This window comes from Pogona vitticeps, chromosome 1 (genome assembly GCF_051106095.1).
Source record: "Pogona vitticeps strain Pit_001003342236 chromosome 1, PviZW2.1, whole genome shotgun sequence".
Classification (NCBI taxonomy): domain Eukaryota; kingdom Metazoa; phylum Chordata; class Lepidosauria; order Squamata; family Agamidae; genus Pogona; species Pogona vitticeps.
In genome coordinates, this window is record NC_135783.1 from 112,709,275 (window position 1) to 112,729,055 (window position 19,781).

General features: G+C 43.2%; 1 protein-coding gene across 1 annotated transcript; it reads right to left on the reverse strand.

The window, feature by feature from the left end:
* Nucleotides 1–1,753: 1,753 nt before the first annotated feature.
* On the reverse strand, nucleotides 1,754–16,140 carry LOC144586777 (uncharacterized). The gene is made up of 2 exons (XM_078385582.1): nucleotides 5,469–16,140; nucleotides 1,754–5,435 (listed from the first exon to the last, which is right to left on the reverse strand). The coding sequence occupies exons 1-2, from the start codon at nucleotides 5,643–5,645 to the stop codon at nucleotides 1,809–1,811; spliced, it is 3,804 nt and encodes a 1,267-aa protein (XP_078241708.1). The 5' UTR covers nucleotides 5,646–16,140; the 3' UTR covers nucleotides 1,754–1,808.
* Between the last annotated feature and the right edge of the window lie 3,641 nt (nucleotides 16,141–19,781).

Below are 19,781 nucleotides of genomic sequence, written 5' to 3' on the forward strand. Positions count from 1 at the left end.
GAATGGGCAGATTTGCTCGGGACATTCAAAATGTTCATGGTACACCACAGAGCAAATGAACCAGTTTTACATCCCTGGAGATCAAGACTAAGATCATCCACACTCTTCTATTTCTGATCCCCGTGTACAGTATAGGTTTGAAATCTGGGCAGTAAAGAAAGCTGACGGGGGTGGGGGAATGATTTGTTTGAAACATGGTGCTGGAGGCGAGCTTTGCAGATACCCAAGAACCACCAAAAAGATGAACCAGTGAGTCCTAGAGTAAATCAAGCTTGAACTTTCTCTGGAGACAAAAATGATGAAATTGAAACTGTCCTGGTTTACGAACATCATGAGAAGGCAAGATTCTCAGGAAAAGACAATAGTGCTGGGAAAGGTGGAAAGCAGAAGGACATGAGACAGACCAAATATGAGATGGATTGGCTCTCTAAAGGAAGCTACAGGGTTGTGTTTAGAATTGCTGAGCAGGGCTGCTGAGGACAGATCATGTTGGAGATCTCTCATTCGAAAGCTTCTCATAAGTCAGATGTAACTTGACAGCACAACATATTGAAAGCTACCAGTCCCATATGTTCTTGTACCTAGTTAGAATGGAGAACTGGAGCATGATAATAATCATAGGCATTGATCCAGAGATAGTGGGAGCCAGCCCTGCTGGTAGCATTTTTGGGCCCAAAATCTATCTGAATTGGGAGTATAAAGAGGTCAAACAAAATTAATTAAAACCTGTCCGTAAAGTTTTCAAAATAGGCAAACGCCTTTTAGCAGTCTAGCTCAGACAATGCTAACCAGTGATTATATGAACAAAGACAAGATAAAAACTGTCCTATTAGATTTATTTATTTATTTAAAGCAAAGCATTGGCAGAATTACAACTTTGTTACAATTAACTTAAAGGGTACAAAATAATCAGCAAGCTTTATAGGATATAAATTCAGGCTGGATGTTAAGTCAAATACAGTGGTACCTCGACTTAAGAACTTAATCGGTTCCGGAAGATAGTCATTGTGACAAACCCAGACCTACTGGGATCTGCCACACAGTTACACTAAGCTGCCACCAACCATTCCCTTTAAGAAGTCACACAGACCAGGGATGGATTTTTAAACAATAAAAAGAATAAGGTTTATTTAAATACACACAGGGAAAAATAAACAATCAGGTAAATAAGATAAAGTAACGTGGCTTACTCTCATTCATACATACACACAGTTTGGTTCACCCAGAACCCTTAACTTGTAGCACAGACCCTGAACCTATCAGTTCTGGCTAACCAACAGACACCTGAACCTATCAGGTTGGTACTCTGACACACAGTAGTACCCTGTCTGACACCCAGACTCCCACACCAGCTTCTTCTTCCCAGCTGCTGCTTCGTCACACCCAGTGTCTCTCAGCATCTCTCTCTCACCACACACGCATCACATTTATATACAGTACAGCCCCTCCTCCTGATGTCCCGCCTTCCACTCCCCATAGGATGGAACTTTCCCTCCAAACCCATGACAGACAGGTAACATCAGTGCTGTATGTAACACCTCCCCTCTTTATAAGTTGTTTTGTAGGGGGAAAGCTAAGGTGCTTTTCACCAAAAAACAACCTGGGTAAAATACACAACAACAATTATACATACCATATTATACTTACTCATACTTACATTCTAAGTTAACCATAACAACTATGCATTTTAACATTTACCATATACATTACATCAATTTACCTTTATTCATACAAACCAAATTCAAAACCAGGTACATTTAACTGTTTGTCATCATTATATACACATAGTCCATGTTCTTTCGCCGTCTTCAATCTTCAGGTCTTCTTGATAAGGCGTCAGCAACACAGTTCACTGACCCTCTGACCACCTTCACTTCAAAGTCATAGTCCTGTAGGTTTAAAGCCCACCTCATAAGTTTGCTATTGTGGGTTTTCATTGTCTTTAACCATTGTAATGGTGAATGGTCAGTACACAGAATAAAATGTCTTCCCCAGATGTAAGGCTTGGCCTTCTGGATCGCGTAGACTATGGCCAAACACTCCTTCTCCACGGTTGCCAAATGTCTCTCACCTTTTTGAAGTTTCCTACTCAGGTAGGACACTGGATGCTGGTCACCATTCTCATCCTCCTGGCACAGAACTGCTCCTACCCCGCTGTTAGACGCATCGGTGTAGATGATGAACTCCCGGTCGAAGTCTGGAGCACGCAGGACAGGATAGTTGATTAACGCCTCCTTCAACCTCTGGAACGCCGCCTCACAGTCGCTGGTCCACGGGATGCGGTCATCAGCCGTCTTCCTCGTCAGATCGGTCAGCGGAGCCGCAATCTCGCTAAACCTAGGGATGAACTTTCTGTAGTAGCCCACCAACCCAAGAAATGATTTGACTTTTTTCTTGGTGCTGGGTCTGGGCCAATCACGAACAGCTTCTATTTTGGCCTCCAGGGGTTTTATCACTCCTCCCCCTACCATGTGACCCAAGTATTTTATTTCTGGGCTACCCAGCTGACACTTGCTGGCCTTTACTGTTAGCCCTGCTGCACTTAACCTCTGCAGCACTAACTCCAGGTGTATCAGGTGATCTTCCCAGGTATTACTGAAGATCCCTATGTCGTCAATGTAGGCCACTGTAAAGTCACTGAGCCCTGCCAAGGTCTGGTCCATCAGCCTTTGGAATGTGGCTGGTGCATTTCTGAGACCAAAGCTCAGGACTCGAAACTCATAGAGACCAAAAGGGCTGCAAAAGGCAGTCTTTTCTTGATCCCTGGGATCAATTCTTAATTGCCAATATCCCTTTACCAGGTCCAATGATGAGATGAACCGACAACCCCCTATGGTTTCAATCAGGTTGTCTAGCCTGGGCATTGGGTAGGCATCAGGAGTGGTTACACAGTTTAATTTCCTGTAATCGACACAAAACCTAATGCTCCCATCAGGCTTATCCACAAGGACTATCGGAGAGGACCAAGGACTAGAAGAGGGGACGATTATGTTCTCCCTAAGCATCTCGTCCAGTTCCTTCCGCACCTTGTCCCTATAGGGTCCCGTTACTCGGTATGGGGATACTGCCTGCGGGGGTGCATCCCCTGTGTGGATCCGATGCATCACTCCCTTCACTATCCCCGGCTTGTTGGAAAACACCTGTTGATATTTACTAAGCAGCATTTTTAGTTCTTGCTGCTGGTCTTGGGTGAGTGCAGGACTGATCTTTACCTCCTCTGGGTTGTATTTTACTTCCCCTCTACCCTCCCAGAAGGGTAATTCAGCTTCCTCACTCTCAGCTGCTTTTATCGCGAATAAAACCCTCTGTTCCCCTCTGTAGTAGGGTTTTAGGGCATTCACATGAACCACCCTCCTTGCTTGGTTCTCCTCTTGCTCTATAAGGTAGTTCAGGTCTGACATCTTGGAAATGACCCTATATGGTCCTGCCCATTTGAGCTGCAGTTTATTCTCTCTGCAGGGCCTAAGCCAAAGCACTTCCTCCCCTGGGTCAAAGTGCCTCTCTCTAGCTTTGTGGTCATACCATGTTTTCTGTCTGACCTTCTGAGCTTGCAGGTTTTCTGCTGCCAGCTCTAGATTTCGCTTTAGGTCATTCATCAAGGTGTCTATGTATGTCACAACGTCTTGTGGGTCATCCTGGGTGATCTGCTCCCAATCTTGCTTGATCAAATCAAGGGGCCCTTTCACCCCTAAGTGTGCAGCAGACATGTCAGAGTGACCCCTTTGTAAGATCATGGGGCGATACTTTTCAGGTACCACCAGCTGACTTCTGATCCCATCTCCCCCTTTTGAGATATTCCTCAGGGTCTCTCTATATAAAATCCCCTTTTTCTCCAGAAATCTCACTGGGGTTTCAGGTGTTAGCTGGGCGTCAGTCACCTGTTCAAAACACTTTTGGAGAGTGGCGTCTGCCTTTTGCTCCTGTCCAAATCTGCTGTCTGTGGTTAAGGTTTCCACCACAGCTTCTGAACTCCCCTCTGCTTCCGTCTCTGGCTCATCATTACCCCCCTGAACTGTCCCTGTGGTGGCTTGTGAGCGTGTAATCACTAGCACCCGTCTCACATGTTCAGCCAGGTCATTTCCCACGAGCACGGCTGCTGGCAGAGTCGATGAAATCGCTAGCCGCCAATCTCCCCTCCAGCCTTGAAAGTTGACAGGTACCTCTGCTACTGGCAGAGAGATTACCTGCCCCTCAATTCCTGCCACCTTCATGCTCTCATTTGGGATTATAAACTCCCGAGGAATAATATCTGGATGGCACAGGGTTACCTGGGAACAAGTGTCCCGCAGCCCCCTATACTGACGGTCAAGTATTCCTACGTCCACCCCTGCTGTCTCAAACAACTGAGAATCTGTTTTCACCAGCAAGCAGCGCTTTACCTCCACAAGAGGACCATTTTCCTCAGCCTGATCAGCAGCGGTAGCTGTTCCAGACTGAGTAGCCATGGCAACAGGCTCCCTCAGTGACACTGAGCCTTGCTCTTTCTGGACACAGAACACAGCTTTTGGCTTGGTCCCACTAGACTCCTGAGGCACCATTCCTTTTAGCTGCTTCAATTTCTCACACTCTGAGATTAGATGACCCTTTCCCTGACAGAAATAACATTTTCTGGCGTATTTTGATTCTCTCTCATCTTGTTTTGGTTTTCCCTCCAAAATCTGAGGTCTTAGTTTCATGTCTGAGGGCTTCCCTTCACCATGGGCCCCTCCCCCTTGCTGGCTTTTCCCTGGTCCCTGAGAGTACTTGCTGTAGGTTTCTTTGGGTTTACCTACAGATTTCCCCTCACCCAAGGGCTTTCTTATTTGGGAAATAAAATCTGCAATCTCTGCGGCTGCTGCCACAGATTTCGGTTTCCTTTCCCTCACCTGGAATTTCAATTCCCCATGCAGGACTGAATAGAACTGTTCCAGTGCTATCAAGTCTTTAAGCTGCTCATAGGTCTCTGTCCCTTCCTGCGATAGCCATTTCTCAAGCAGCCTCACCAATTGGGCCCCCACTTGGGTAAAAGTTTGTTCTGGTTTCTTGGTGAGGGACCTGAATCTTTGTCTCAGCTGCTCTGCATTTATCCCATGTCTGGCAAACACCAGTTTTTTAAACTCTGCAAAATCTTTCATCAGTTCTTCAGGCATCTCGGCATAAACCTCAGCCAGGCTACCACTGATTAAAGATCGCATGATGGTCATCTTCTCAGTTTCCCTCACTGAGAAGTCCACAAACGCTCTTTCCACTAAGGAAAAGAACACCTCAGGACAATCTCCCTTGTGGTACACAGGGAATTTCTTCAGGTCAGCCTTAGACAATTGGCCTCCCTCAGAATCCCTATTGTTATTATTGTTCTGGTTCATCAGTTCCAGTTTTCTTAATTCAAACGCCATTTTCTCTCTCTCCAATGCCAATTCAAATTGTCTCTGTCTCTCTCTTTCCCTTTCCTCCATCTCAAATTGCCGCTGTTTCTCTCTTTCCTCCACTTCAAATTGCCTCATCCTCAGTTCATGCTGTTGGGCTATGAGCAATTTTCTAAGTTCTGGGTTCTGCTCTCCTGTGCTGTCACCCTGCACTGAGCCAAATTCATCCTCAGAACCTTGGTCAATCTGGGGGTCTTTCACTTCACTCATTTCGGCCATCTGGCTTCGAGTCAAGGGCATAATCCCCCCTCAGAACAGGCTGCTTTAAAAAGTCAAGCCTCAAAATAAAACGACCACTTTTTTCCTTTTTGCCTCAGAACCAGCTCTCCCTAGAGATTGCTGCTGTTCTTCAGCACTAACTTGCAACAGTATCAAGTCAGAGCCTACCCCCCTCTGCTGGGCCTCTCAGCTGGCAAGCTAGATCACTGTTACTACGCAGTTTTGCCTCAGCTTTTTCCCGCCAAAACTAGGCTGCCTCAGAGCACCTTAATCTAAGTCTCCCCAGTTGGCACGTTCTTCTACTAGCGCACCTCCCCGTGAGGTACACCTAGAAGATTACCTACGCGCCTCAGACTGTCCCTGACTAGACCCCCCTTGCTCTGGGCACACTTGCCAAGGCTTTGCTGGACCACTGGACAACTGGACCAGTCGTATCCCACACGCTGGACACCAATCAATGTGACAAACCCAGACCTACTGGGATCTGCCACACAGTTACACTAAGCTGCCACCAACCATTCCCTTTAAGAAGTCACACAGACCAGGGATGGATTTTTAAACAATAAAAAGAATAAGGTTTATTTAAATACACACAGGGAAAAATAAACAATCAGGTAAATAAGATAAAGTAACGTGGCTTACTCTCATTCATACATACACACAGTTTGGTTCACCCAGAACCCTTAACTTGAAGCACAGACCCTGAACCTATCAGTTCTGGCTAACCAACAGACACCTGAACCTATCAGGTTGGTACTCTGACACACAGTAGTACCCTGTCTGACACACAGACTCCCACAACAGCTTCTTCTTCCCAGCTGCTGCTTCGTCACACCCAGTGTCTCTCAGCATCTCTCTCTCACCACACACGCATCACATATATATACAGTACAGCCCCTCCCCCTGATGTCCCGCCTTCCACTCCCCATAGGATGGAACTTTCCCTCCAAACCCATGACAGACAGGTAACATCAGTGCTGTATGTAACAGTCATAACTTGAAAAGGTTGTTAAGTCAAAGCACCATTTCCCACTGGAATGCATTGAAATGCAATCAATCCATTCCGGATGAAAAAAAAATAATGACAACAAAAATCATTGCAAGACCGATTGGAAACACAATTAATCCCTTCTGGCCGAGGGGGGGGAGCAATCAGGCATGCAAGACCCATTGGAAATGCAAAGAAAACAAATGGAGCAGGTCGGAAATGCAATGAGAACAAAGGGAGCAGGTCGGAAATGCAAAGAGAATAAGGGAACAAGTCGGGAATGCAACAACGGAGCAGGTCGGAAATGCAAAGAAAACAAAGCAAAAAGCAAGGGAACCATGCAAGACCCATTGGAAATAGGGGAAAAAGCCCCCCAAAGCAACCAAACCCCCCAAGACGCATTGGAAATGGGGGGAGCGGAACAAAAAAACAAACCCCAAGGCCCATCACAGCACAGAAATATAACCCCCCAGCCCCAAACCACACTGCAAAAATACCCAGAACAGTTTTTAAAAAGCAGAACACAGCACCTTACCTTATCAGGCAGCCTCCTCCGATCACACACTCTCTAACTGCTGGGGCGAAGGAGCTACAAAGAAGCAGCCTCTTTGCCACCTACAATTAGCAATTTGAATTTTCTGCCTTTTCCCCCCTGCCTTTTTCTGTTCATAACTTGAAGCTTTGGTTGCAAACTGAATTAAAATTTTGCAGCCAGAGCTGGTCGTAACTCGAAACGGTCATAAGTAGGGACGTTTGTAAGTTGAGGCACCGCTGTAAAACTAAGAGCATAAGAAGAGCCCTGCTAGATCAGGCCAAGGACTCATCTAGTCCAGCTCCCTCTATCTGACAGTGGCCCCACCAGATACCTCTGGGAGCACACGAGACAACTAGATCCCTGTCTCCTGATACCCCTCCCCTGCATCTGGCATTTGGAGGTACCTTCCTTCTAAACCTGGAGATTATATATCCCCATCATGGCTTGTAACCTGCTATGGACTTTTCCTCCAGAAATCTGTCCAATCCCCCTTTAAAGGCATCTAGGCCACATGCCATCATCGCATCCGGTGGCAAGGAGTTCCACTAACGCCGGGTAAAGAAATATTTTCTTTTGTCTGTTCTCACTCTCCCAACACTAGAGAGGATGTCCCCTGGTGCTGGTATTGCGTGAGAGGGAAAAGAGCTTCCCTCTATCCACTTCCCTCTAGAGCATTGGTTCTTAACCTTGGGTTACTCAGGTGTTTTTGGACTGCAACTCCCAGAAGCCTTCACCACCAGCTGTGCTGGCTGGGGTTTCTGGGAGTTGCAGTTCAAAAACACCTGAGTAATCCAAGGTTAAGAACCACTTCCCTCTAGAGCTTCCCTCTATCCACTATCCCTCTATCCCTGCATAATCCCCTGGAAAAAATAATAGGGGGGAGGGAAATTGTAGAAAACTCTCAGTATGGGCCACAGTATAATTTCAGGGACAGAAAGACAGATCAGAATTAAAATATAATCCTTTCTTTAATAATTCATAAGATTTTACGGAAGTGAAAGAATCATACAATGCAAGGGGAAGGAGAGAGGTTACAAAACTGTGCTAAGTTTCCTGTCCCTCAAATAATGCTTGAGTCAATTCACAAATAGGCTGGATTTCCAACTGCTAACAATACTAACAAACTCAGAGGTGTCTTTCGCTTTCCTGGACTGGCACTCTGGAATGGCGAAGAGCAGATCTGCCGATTCACCAGGACTCTTGGCTTTGCTGTTTCATCCAAAAACTGACTAGGTGCAAGAGAAGAGACAGATGGTAACGCTGATAAGTATAAGTTTCTTTCATGTGGCTATAGCAGCTTTCTTTCCAGAAGATATTTTAAATCCCCTGCATCTGTTCTTTTCTGATAATTTTGTTTATTAATACATCAATAGTGGCTTGACTCATCCATTTAGAATTTGAACATTTACCCTTTGTGCCAGCTGCAAAAAAAAAAAAAAAAAAAGCAAATTGCACCACTGAATTAAAGAATTAAGTCCTATGTAAGTTCAATTGATTCAAATAGGACTACTCTAACTGTGACTTATTTTAGCACAGTGAATTGCAGTTAGAGTAGGCCCATTCAAATCAATGGAATTTATGGAAGAGCTGACTCATTAATTCAATGGGCCTAACCTACTGCAATATACTGCGCTAAGCAACAGAATTTTGGCCATTGTCTCAAAATTCTCTGTTGCAAATTAGTCATAGATTTGCCAGGAAATCCCAATTTTCCTCTTGCACACCGTTGCTCTCTCACTTTAAACTCACCTTATCACCTTTAGCTTTCTCAAAAAACTCTTCACTTTTGCTCAGAAATTGAAGCTGCTTTGGGGGGGGGGGGCGACAGTTCCAATCCCACTTCCTGGCAGGTGGATGCTAAACATTGCAACCCCCAAAAGTAACTTTTCCAAGGTTCATTTTAACTGCTGCAAAGAACAGCAACATTAGCTTGTACCTCACTAGGTCAAATGGTGAAAATATTTATCTTTAATAGAATTGGTATAAACTGGGCCAGGGCAGAAATAAGACTGGTAAGCTAAAATGTTCTCTAACATGAGCCATGCTAGTTGAGGTCCATGGAAATATTCATGAAAGTAACTAGTCATTAGAAAATGAAAATCATTAAGGGCTGATAGTCTGTGATTGTCACAGAAGGAGCTTCTGTTTCCTTTCAAAGTTTATAAACTGGTTTGCTTTGTTTTATGATTGGTCTGCTAGATGTAAGCACAAGATTCCTTTGAAATCTGATTTCTCAGACACGAAAGTCTGCCTGAATCATGTCTTTCCAATGCTAGTGTGCTTTCATTGAAATATCAAGATGTATATAATGTCTGCATCTGATACAAACACTGTGGCCAGATGTGGTCCTCAACTAACTTCTGTAGAAGCCCCGTTCATGCTCTTCAAGGAGCTGATTAGCCTCCTCCCTTCTGTTCTCTAGTTGAAATGAACTGAAAGAACTGAGAGTGCTAGTGAGGGTCGGTAGGAGTATGGATGCACCATGTGATCACAGCTACTCTCTTACTGACTTGCACTGTGTATGTGTCCATGTGTGTGTATGTGTGCATATATGTGAAGAAGAGTCCAGGCTCCTCATTCCTCCATGGGGTGAAGGTGGCCAATAATGGGGAAGCACACTATCTCACCAGGAGAAAATAAAAAGAAGGTGGGAATAGTATACTGAAGGCAGAAGTGAGAAAAGGATGAAAGATTCCTTTGAAGACGAATCCTGTAACAAAGAAGCTGCAGTTCTTGAAAGTGAAGTGAAAGCTACTCTGAAGGCATTGAGAAGAAGTAAATCACCAGGGTTAGATAAGATAGTGATAACCAGAGAGTGTATCTGTCAAATCCTTAATAAGAATGTGTCAACAAATATGGAAAACAAAACAATGGCCCACAGACTGAAAACATTCAGTATACATTCAAGCCTTCAAGAAAGGAGATGCGAGGGAGTGCAGTAACCATTTGCTGTTATTGCAAATAGTTACTATATTTGCTCTAATTTCCCAAGCAAGCAAAGTGCTGCTTAAAGTGTTGCAACAAAGAAACACCTCCATACCTTATATGGAGTAAGGTACATCTGATGTTCAACCTGGATTCTGAAAAGGAAAAGGCACTCAAAATCATATTACAAGTAACTGCTGATTACTTGAGCATACCAAAGAAATTCAGATAAAGATCATTCTGTGATATAGACTACAGCAAAACCTTTGACAACACCAAACTGAAGAGGAAAACAACACCAAACTGAAGAGGAAAAACCACCACTCACAAATAAGGTATTTCTGCCATACATCAAAGGGACCACGGACTGCATGGGGAAACGTTTGAAAAAACACAACCTACAAACAGTATTCAAGCCCACAAAAATACAACAAATGTTATGGTCAGCAAAGGACAGAAGGGATCCCCTCACCACTGCAGTATACCAGATATGTTGCAGTTGTGGACAGGTATATATTGGGACCACAAAACGCAGAATTCACACCGGAATCAAAGAACATGAGAGACACTGCAGATTGTCTGGAAAAATCAGCAGTAGCTGAACATGCCCTTAAACAAGCTGGACATGAAATTCTATTTCAAAATACTGAAGTACTGCCCTTAAACAAGATGGACATGAAATTCTATTTCAAAATACTGAAGTACTGGACAACACCAGCAATCTGTATGTTAGACTGCACAGGGAAGCCATTGAAATCCAGAAACATAAACAAAACTTCAACAAGAAAGAAGAAGGCCTGAAACTAAACATGGTCTGGCACCCCATTCTGAAAAATACAACCTGCAAAACAAACTCTTACCCAGCCACAAGGGCCAGAGATCATTGCACAAAAAAGACCAGCTAACGACACCCATCAATCACAGTGACAGATAATCTCTCCCTCTCCCCCCTCCCTCATCACAACAAAAACATGCTGATCACCCTATCTCCTGAAAAAAGAAAAAAGCCTTTCCCACAGCTATAAATGCTACCCAACAGTGTTCCTACTCCAGTCCTCTGAAGATGCCAGCCACAGAGACTGGTGAAACGTCGGGAAGAACAACCTTCAGAACACAGCCAAAGAGCCCGAAAAACCCACAACAACAACTTTGACTTTATTGATCATGAGAAATTATGGGTTGTTCTGAAGGAAATGGGTGTGACTCAGCACTTAATTGTCCTGATGCATAATCTGTATTGTGGAGAAGAGGATTAGACTATAGAGATACATAATGCTTTTCTATAGGTAAGGGTGCATTTTATCTCCCTATCTGTTCAGTCCGTATGCAGAACATATCAGATAGAACATGGGACTAGATTCAGGTGAAGGAAGAGTGAAAATTAATAACAGAAAGAATAAAAGGTTTCATTACTTACAACTGAACAGATGAAACAGCAAACTAAACTAAACATGGCTGCTTTCACCAACCAGGCCTCAACAGATTCACTGCTTCCAACAGACAAAAGAGAAAGAAGAAGCTCAAAAAGGAGAGGGGAAGGGATCTCTCTGAATTCAGGGGCAAGGAAGAAACAATTGATTAGTGTTGGATAGATTGACAAGTCACTCCAGCCTAGAAAGGTCCCTCCCAGACACACCTACAAGAGGCAGCATGCGAGGTTGTGAAATTCCAACAGTAACTTGACCCCCATTATTTCTTGTCCTACATTTTGCAATGATTGAGAATATGGCTGGTGTCAAACTTTTTAAGGGAAAGGTATTTTTAAAAGTGACAAGTCTAAGTTGGGGCCGGTCACAGTGACTAAAAGAACAGGCACATTACAGATACCCCCCAAATCAATAATATACAATTTGTAAACAAGAAGGCGTCTTTTCATTGGCTAGTTGGGTATCTCAGTGAGTTGGGTACCTGGATGCAGTACCAGAGATTGGGAGATTGATTCTCTCTGTGCCTTCTGAGGGGGAAACAGCCAGTATGTGCAGTTTTAGGCAAACTGCACAGTCCTAGAGAGCCCCCAGAAGAAGGGAATGAAGGGAATCATTCCTCAGAACTCTACGCAGAAAACTCTACATAGAGAAAGGGTTGCCATAAATCAGGACTGGCGGCAAATGACTGTTATGATGATGAGAACCTAGACCTTAATATAGTAATTGTCTCTCCAGCGCCCACACATAATTTTACAAGATGCATTTTCCCATAGTAATAGGATAATTAACATTTAAGTAGCAAAATGCAAATGGATGCTATGTATGATAATTTTAACCAACCAGGAACAAAAAGTAGTTTTTTTTTAAAATGACATCACAAGGAGGTTTAAAGGGATTATCCTAATTCTGTGATGTCTTACTCTGGTATTCTTATGACAGCATCTTTCTTTGCGCCAAGAAAAATAACAGTCGAATCCCATTCATGTCTACTCATCTCCTGCTGAGCTCAATGGGACTTCTTCCCCAAATAAACCTCTAGGAGTACTTCATGATAGCTGGTGCTGCAGTGGTGTTTTTACTTCCAGGGGCCTCACATTGGTTAATACCTCTGTTGTTCATAATTTGAACTGAAATAGAGAATGGGGGTTATAAAACATCTTACTTCAGCGGGTGGATTTAGATCACAATGAAATCTCTTCTGTGCAAAGCCAAGTTTTGTTTAAAAAATAATCTGCAAATTAGTCATGGCAAATCTGTCTTAACGCAACTTTGCTCAATACCCAGAAGTTAATACTTAGCATTTTATGATGCCTGACGTCTTCAAAGCACTCGCTGCATGGCATCAACTAATTAATTCATTCACAAGCATTTAAAAGAAAGTCATCAAGAAAATTTGAAAAGTGTGAAATAGGAACAGTACATACCAGAGGTGATACTTCAGTCTGGATTAGTTGAAAACAGAAAGCACTTAATGTGTCCAAAAGTGAAACATTTCATCATTGTAAAAGTGCTACCCAAAAGAAAATTAATTCCTGTCTGGGCTTTTCATAATACCAAGTAGTGAAGGCATGTCATTCATTCTAGGTTAAGATTTATGTATGCAGTATAAGGTATCATGAACAGGAGATCGCAATAGTTCAGTTAGCTGTGATAAACTATCAGTACAGGATCTATGTAGTCCTGCCTTCACATTTTTTGTGTCACTTTCTCTGGGTCTTTGATGCAAATTGCATTTCATGTGCAGCTGTTGGTAAGAGTAAGTGATTGACTGGCAAAGGTGCATTCCCTGAACCATAATGTGGATCTCCCAGTTATTTTGTTAGAGAGACTTGAGCATCTCACAGCCTTGTAACAAGCAGAGGTCAGCATTCCCAGCAAGAAGAAGAAATGATAGAAAAGCAATGTCTTCTGAAGGTGTGTTCTCATTATTTCTTAAAGCTATGAAGTCTTGGATGGAGGAAGGCACCGTATTAAAATTCAAGAAATACATTTAGGCATCCTTCAGTCTTGAGAGACTATGGTAATGTGCTCTGTATGGAGGACTTGGAACAGTGTCTAGGTGTGGCTGAGAAGGACAATCCCTTCCATACTGAAGACAAATACAAGCTGTCCCCTGTCCAGCACCCTGGTTTTGCTGGTTTCGGTACTGCCTCTTTGTCTCGGCCTGCTGGACAAGTGTCTCTTCAAATTTGAAGAGGCCATGCTGCACCGCCTGCCTCCACGCTGAACACTCAGATGTCAAGGTTTCCCATCTGCTGAGGTCCATTCCTAAGGCCTTCAGATCCCGCTTGCAGATGTCTTTGTATTGCAGCTGTGGTCTCCCTCTGGGACGCTTTCCCTGCACTAATTCTCCATACAGGAGATCTTTTGGAATCTGACCATCAGCCATTCTCATGACATGGCCGAGCCAATGTAGATGTTGCTGTTGCAGTAATGTATACATGCTAAAAATTCCAGCTCACTCTAGGACTACTCTGTTTGGAACTTTGTCCTGCCAGGTGATACCAAAAATGCGTCAGAGACAATGCATATGGAAGGTGTTCAGCTTCCTCTCCTGCCATGAACAAAGGGTCCAGGACTCACTTCAGTACAGGAATGTGGTCATGACACAGGCTCTGTAGACCTGGATCTTGGTATATGCCGTCAGCTTCTTATTAAACCATCCATACTCTCTTTGTGAGTCTAGAGAACATAGTAGCTGCTTTTCCAATGCATTTATCCAGCTCAACAACTAGGGATAGGGTGTCAGAGATCGTTGAGCCAAGGTACACAAAGTCTTGAACAACCTCCAATTCTTGTGTAGAGATGGTAATAGAAGGAGGTGAGTCCACACCCTGGCCCATGACTTGTGTTTTCTTCAGGCTGATTGTTAATCCAAAATCTTGGCAGGCCTTGCTAAAGTGATTCATGAGTTGTTGGAGGTCTTCAGCAGAGTGGGCAACAACAGCTGCATCATCGGCGAAGAGAAACTCCTGCATGCATTTCAGCTGGACTTTGCTCTCAATCTAGAGAGATTCAAGAGCTTTCCATCTGATCTAGACACCTTCTGTTGCAGTTCCAAAGGCATGCTTCAGCATGACAGCAAAAAAGGTCCCATACAGAGTTGGCATGAGGACACAGCCCTGTTTCACTCCACTTCGAATGTCAAAGGGATCTGATGTTGAACCATCAAAAACTACAGTACCCTTCATTTCCTCATGAAAGGACGTGATGATCTTACGGAGTTGAGGTGGACATCTAATCTTGGGAAGTATTTTAAAAAGGCTGTCCCTGCTAACCAAACCAAAGGCCTTTGTGAGATCTATGAAGGCCACAAAGAGTGGCTGTTGTTGTTCCCTACATTTCTCCTGCAACTGTCTGAGGGAGAATACCATGTGGTGGATCTAGTCGCTTGAAATCCACACTTTCATGTAAGCCCTTTGTGAAATGCCGGAGCTATTGATACACTTGCAAATGATGGAATGAGTTGCAAGTCCTATCCTGTCTCTTGATCATGGTGAAACTTTGAATTGATGTGCTTTCTTTACACGTAGGAAGAATACTATGTGTTCTGCTGTACCATGTCACAATTACACCGAAATAGCCATCTCTTCTTCACTGGGTCATCCTCTCTATCTAAATGACTGCAGATCTTCATATAACTAATGAGAGTTTAATGTCTACCACATCAGGGTCTTTCCAAGTTGCAGACTGATTTATTCGTGCTTGGATAACATTAAATATTTAAGAGAGATATCTTTCTTCTGCTTAAATACCCCTTTGGAAAGTTATGGGACTAACTCAGCAGATGTGAGAAATGTATGCTCTGCTTACAATAGTTCGTCAGCAACTGTGGTCACAGGCCTTGAAGATTTCCCTTTTTGCAGTGGACTCACCTCCATACTCTTTTCTCAGTTTCCTCCCTGCATATGTATAATATATTGATACTGGCTGTTCTTATGAAATAAAATCATAAGTGTCCAGATCAGCAAATTCTGGCAAATGATTTTGACATGGGTCTTTTGCCCCACTGATTTGGGATGACTTCCCCCCATCTCTGTCAAGTATTCTGTGCTGTCTCTAGTTGGAAGGGCTGAGACTGGAAACTAACAGAATTGAAATTTAAGGTACCAGGTAAGCCTCTACAGATGGAAGTGGCTTATGGTAGAGTCATGGTATCTCACTGTGGTGATGACATGCATAGCAGGGAAGTAGTATGGGCGGTGCCTCGACTTACGACTGTCCTGACATATGACCATTTCAAGTTGCAACCAGCTCCGACCACAACATTTTGCTTCGACTTGCGGCTGGAGCTTCCAGTTGCAAACAAAAGAGGCAGGGAAAAAAAGGTGAGGAATTTAAATTACAGGACTAACCATTGATCGGCGAAGAGCTTCTTTGTAGCTCTTTTGCCCCTACGGTTAGAGTGTGTGCGTTTGCAGAGAGGCTTTAGACTGCCTGGTGCTTTCTGCTCCTGAGTAAGTACATTTACTTTGTTTTGCAGGGTGGATTTGGGTTTGGGGGGTTGTTTCTGTGCTGTGATGTTTTTTGGTGTGTTTGGTGTGTTTTTTTTTTCAGCCTCATCGCGTTCCGATGGGGCTTGCTGTGTGGTTATTTTTGGTTTTTATATTATTATAATGATACTGCTACTACTACTACTACTACTACTACTACTACTACTACTACTACTACTAATAATAATAATAATAATAATCATAATCATAATCATAATCATAATCATAATCATAATAATTGGCCAGAACGGATTAATGGGGTTCCAGTGCATTTCAATGGGAAATGGTGCTTCGACTTACGACCATTTCAAGTTACGACCGTTCTTCTGGAATGGATTAAGTTCGTAAGTTGAGGCAGCACTGTATATGAAGTGCTGTATATAAATATCTGTGACGACCATGTCACAGCCTGTCATGGATGTTGAAGGGCTATACCGCTTTTAGCATAGGTTAGAAAATTGACAGCTAACCACAGCTATAATCAGCTATCAAGCGAGCTGTGTTGATTTACTTACCCACTGAGAACATTCCAGGCATAATAGAGCTGGCAACATGGATGGGCTATTTCTTTCCACTATTTTTAGCTTTTGAATCTTGAACATGTTCCTTTTCTATTCCAACTAATTCTGGGAGTGTCATAGAGAAATACTACAAATCTTTAGCCCCACAGCTTTGTATTTCTAAATGACCATCCCCTCAAGGAAGAAAACTATTGCAGTTAGTAAAATTGGTTTTTGCTTTGCTTTATCTACTGCATTCAGTAACCCCCATTAACAAAAACATTACTCCATCACACACAAATGGCTCACATTCTTCTCAGTCACCTTGGAATCCGGTTGGGGAATCAATGAGTGGATCAAACCTCAAGTTATGCCATTTGCCCCAACCTTTCAGGGCAGGGCACAGCCATGAGCTGCCAATGCTACTCCATAAGTATCTAATAATTCTTTAATCCATAGATGGTGACAGCAGCTATAGATTTATTTGGATATTTTAGGATGGATCTCAATGGTAAACTTTGTGTGACAAGAATTATTTTGAAATACCTATCTTTTTTTCCCTGCCTAATCACCATCTGGCCTCTATCCAGTAGTAAAGAAATTAGATAACCCTTTAATGCAGATTATACCACCACCGCACCACAAGGTCCAAAGGAGAAGACTTCAAAGAATTGCAGTAAGGTCATAAGAACATTTAGTTGGAGGATGGTTTGAAGGCACGCTTTTAAAAATACCTCGAGTAGGTGGGACTCGTTAGCCCTGGAAGGCAGCCCATCTAGGACACTGGTTCTTAACCTTGGGTTACTCAGGAGTTTTGGACTGCAACTCCCAGAAGCCTTCACCACCAACTGTGCTGGCTGGGGTTTCTGGGAGTTGCAGTTCAAAAACATCTGAGTAACAAAGGTTAAGAACCACTGAGGAGAAGGAAAACTCCAATCCCAAACCTCCACTGCCTTGTGGCTATATCCACTTGTGGAAAAGGCTTCAGGAGTTAACCTTGAGGCAAAATCTGGAGCTGGAATCCTAGAGGCAGTTCGTATCATTCTGTCAACTCCTGCGACGTCACTGGAACCAGTTGTATTGGCCTTTGCCTTTCCATTGGACTATCTCAGTGATGTGGAGAGGGGGGATTTGCTGCTTGGGTAACAGCCTTATTATTTTACCCAGGTTTTGTGCTCTGGAGAGGACACTCCAGCTTCGCGTACAGCATCGAAGTCCTCCACGCAGAGCACATTACCATAGTCTCCTGAGACTGAAGGATACCTATGATTTAGAGATAAACTCCACTCTCCTCCTTCATGGCAGCATACCAAATCATGATTCTGGTTTTCTTTTCCTTTGTAAAGAAGAACAAGACACTGGAGACTGATAGAAGGTAGAGGAGTGATAATGCCTGCAATTAACTCTCCTCCACACAGTTGTGTGGAACTGGAGACAGAGCATGGCAGGTGAGATGGGATCTACAGATGAGATGGTGGTAGGAGGATGGAATATTTTTTTAAAAAAGGACCACCGCAGGTTTCTTGTTCTGACATCACCATGTGTCACTATTTTAAAGGCCTTAGATTTGTTTGCACATATCATAATCGTTTAATCCCTGTAACAATCCTTCTGAAACATTGCAACTTTTGATTTGTGGATACTGTACCTTTGTGGTGTGTGCCACTTTCATATACATAACCTCCTCCCTCTCCCAACAAAATAATGCCAGAGAGGGAATTGCTCTCTCTGAATTTTTAGGCTTTCCTTTCCACATGCTCTACGTGCTTTTCTGAATCTTGGGTGTTTTGTTGATTATGGCCATTTCTATTATATCCATAATTTTCAGAGCAATGTTCACAAGGAACTTGGGGAGATAAAGGTGTCCTTTTGGGAACTCCCTCCAGTTGTGGAAAGCCTGACTATGATCCATATAAATCCCCACAGCTAGCCATCTAAAATGTGGCAGCTTTGATGGAGTCTGAAGATGCAGCTATGCCTGAAAATAGTTGTCTCCCACTATTGCCACTGCAACTAAGGGTGCAAGTAGGGGAGAATGTGTATTTGTTTCTTTTCTTGTTACCGGATCAGGGCTTTTTTTTAAAAAAAAAAACAGATTTCTGTTATTTCTATTACAGAGTTTTGAATTTTTGGTTAAATCCTTCTAGATGCGCAACAGAAGTGCAGGGACTTACAGAGCAGAATAGCCTCAGATTTTGCAGAGGAGACCACTCCTTTTCTGATTAATTGACATTTATAGTCTCAGTAGCTCATTCTGAGACATTAGTAAGAGAAAGAATAACATGGTTTATTTACTTATAGTTGAACAGATCGAACAGCAAACTGGCAAAACATGACTTCTTTCAGCAGCATATTTCAACAGACTACTGAGTGCCAACAGACAACAGAGGTGGAAAAAAAACAACTAAACAGAGAGGCGGGGCTCTCTTTGAATTAAGAGACAGGGGAAGGAACAATTGGCTAGTGCTGGAGAGACTGGCAGTCACCACAGCCAAGAAAAGTCCCTCCCAGCTGCGCCTACTAGAGGCAGCATGCAAGGGTGCAAAAAACTCCAACAATTTCTAGCTCCACAATAACCTTGAAGCAATTTTTTTTGCCCTATAAGGAAAACTTTGTACCACATTTTGTCAGTTGTTTCTTAAGACACAACAAGGAGAGAAAGCTGTTAGCATAAAAACCATTCTAGAATATCAGTACAGTATGGAACCCAGTCCAGAGATTTTATTGCACATTGTAGTTTATCAGACTATCATAACATTTATTTATTTATTTATTTATTTATTTGCTTGCTTGCTTGCTTGCTTGCTTGCTTGCTTGCTTGCTTGCTTGCTTGCTTGCTTGCTTGCTTGCTTGCTTGCTTGCTTGCTTGCTTTTAAAAGAAGGGAAAACTGGAATAACTCTGCCAGTGTCTTACCTAGCTTGACCCCAGGAAACTTATCTCAAAAAAATCAATCCAGACAACAAGAAGACTCTAGGGGAGTCGGCCTGCACAGATTCAGTACTTACATAGCTTTCTCATTTGCAGTGCACAACACAAGTCACTTTTCCTGTTAGAAAAGGGGAATCCCTCACATTTCTTTTCATACCTTCTGGTGTGAAAACATTGCATCCAACTGGAGGTAGAGTGTGCAGGGAATTTCTTTTGAGTTACCCTAGAGCTTGCAATCTGCCGCTTGAAGGGAGCCGGGCAGAAATGACAGTAATTGAATTTTCTTGTTCAGCGTTAGATTAGAGCCGTGTAAAGCCCTGTTACAGCAGCTTCAGAAATCAATGGAATGAGCGTTTGCTG

What these genes read in the sequence shown, in the direction of transcription:
- LOC144586777 (XM_078385582.1), bottom strand. Translation starts at nt 5,645, where the DNA reads ATGCCCTTGACTCGAAGCCAGATGGCCGAAATGAGTGAAGTGAAAGAC. An exon ending in TGAGGATGAGGCAATTTGAA is followed by an intron (nt 5,436 to 5,468) that starts GTGGAGGAAAGA and finishes CGGCAATTTGAG; the next exon opens with ATGGAGGAAAGGGAAAGAGA.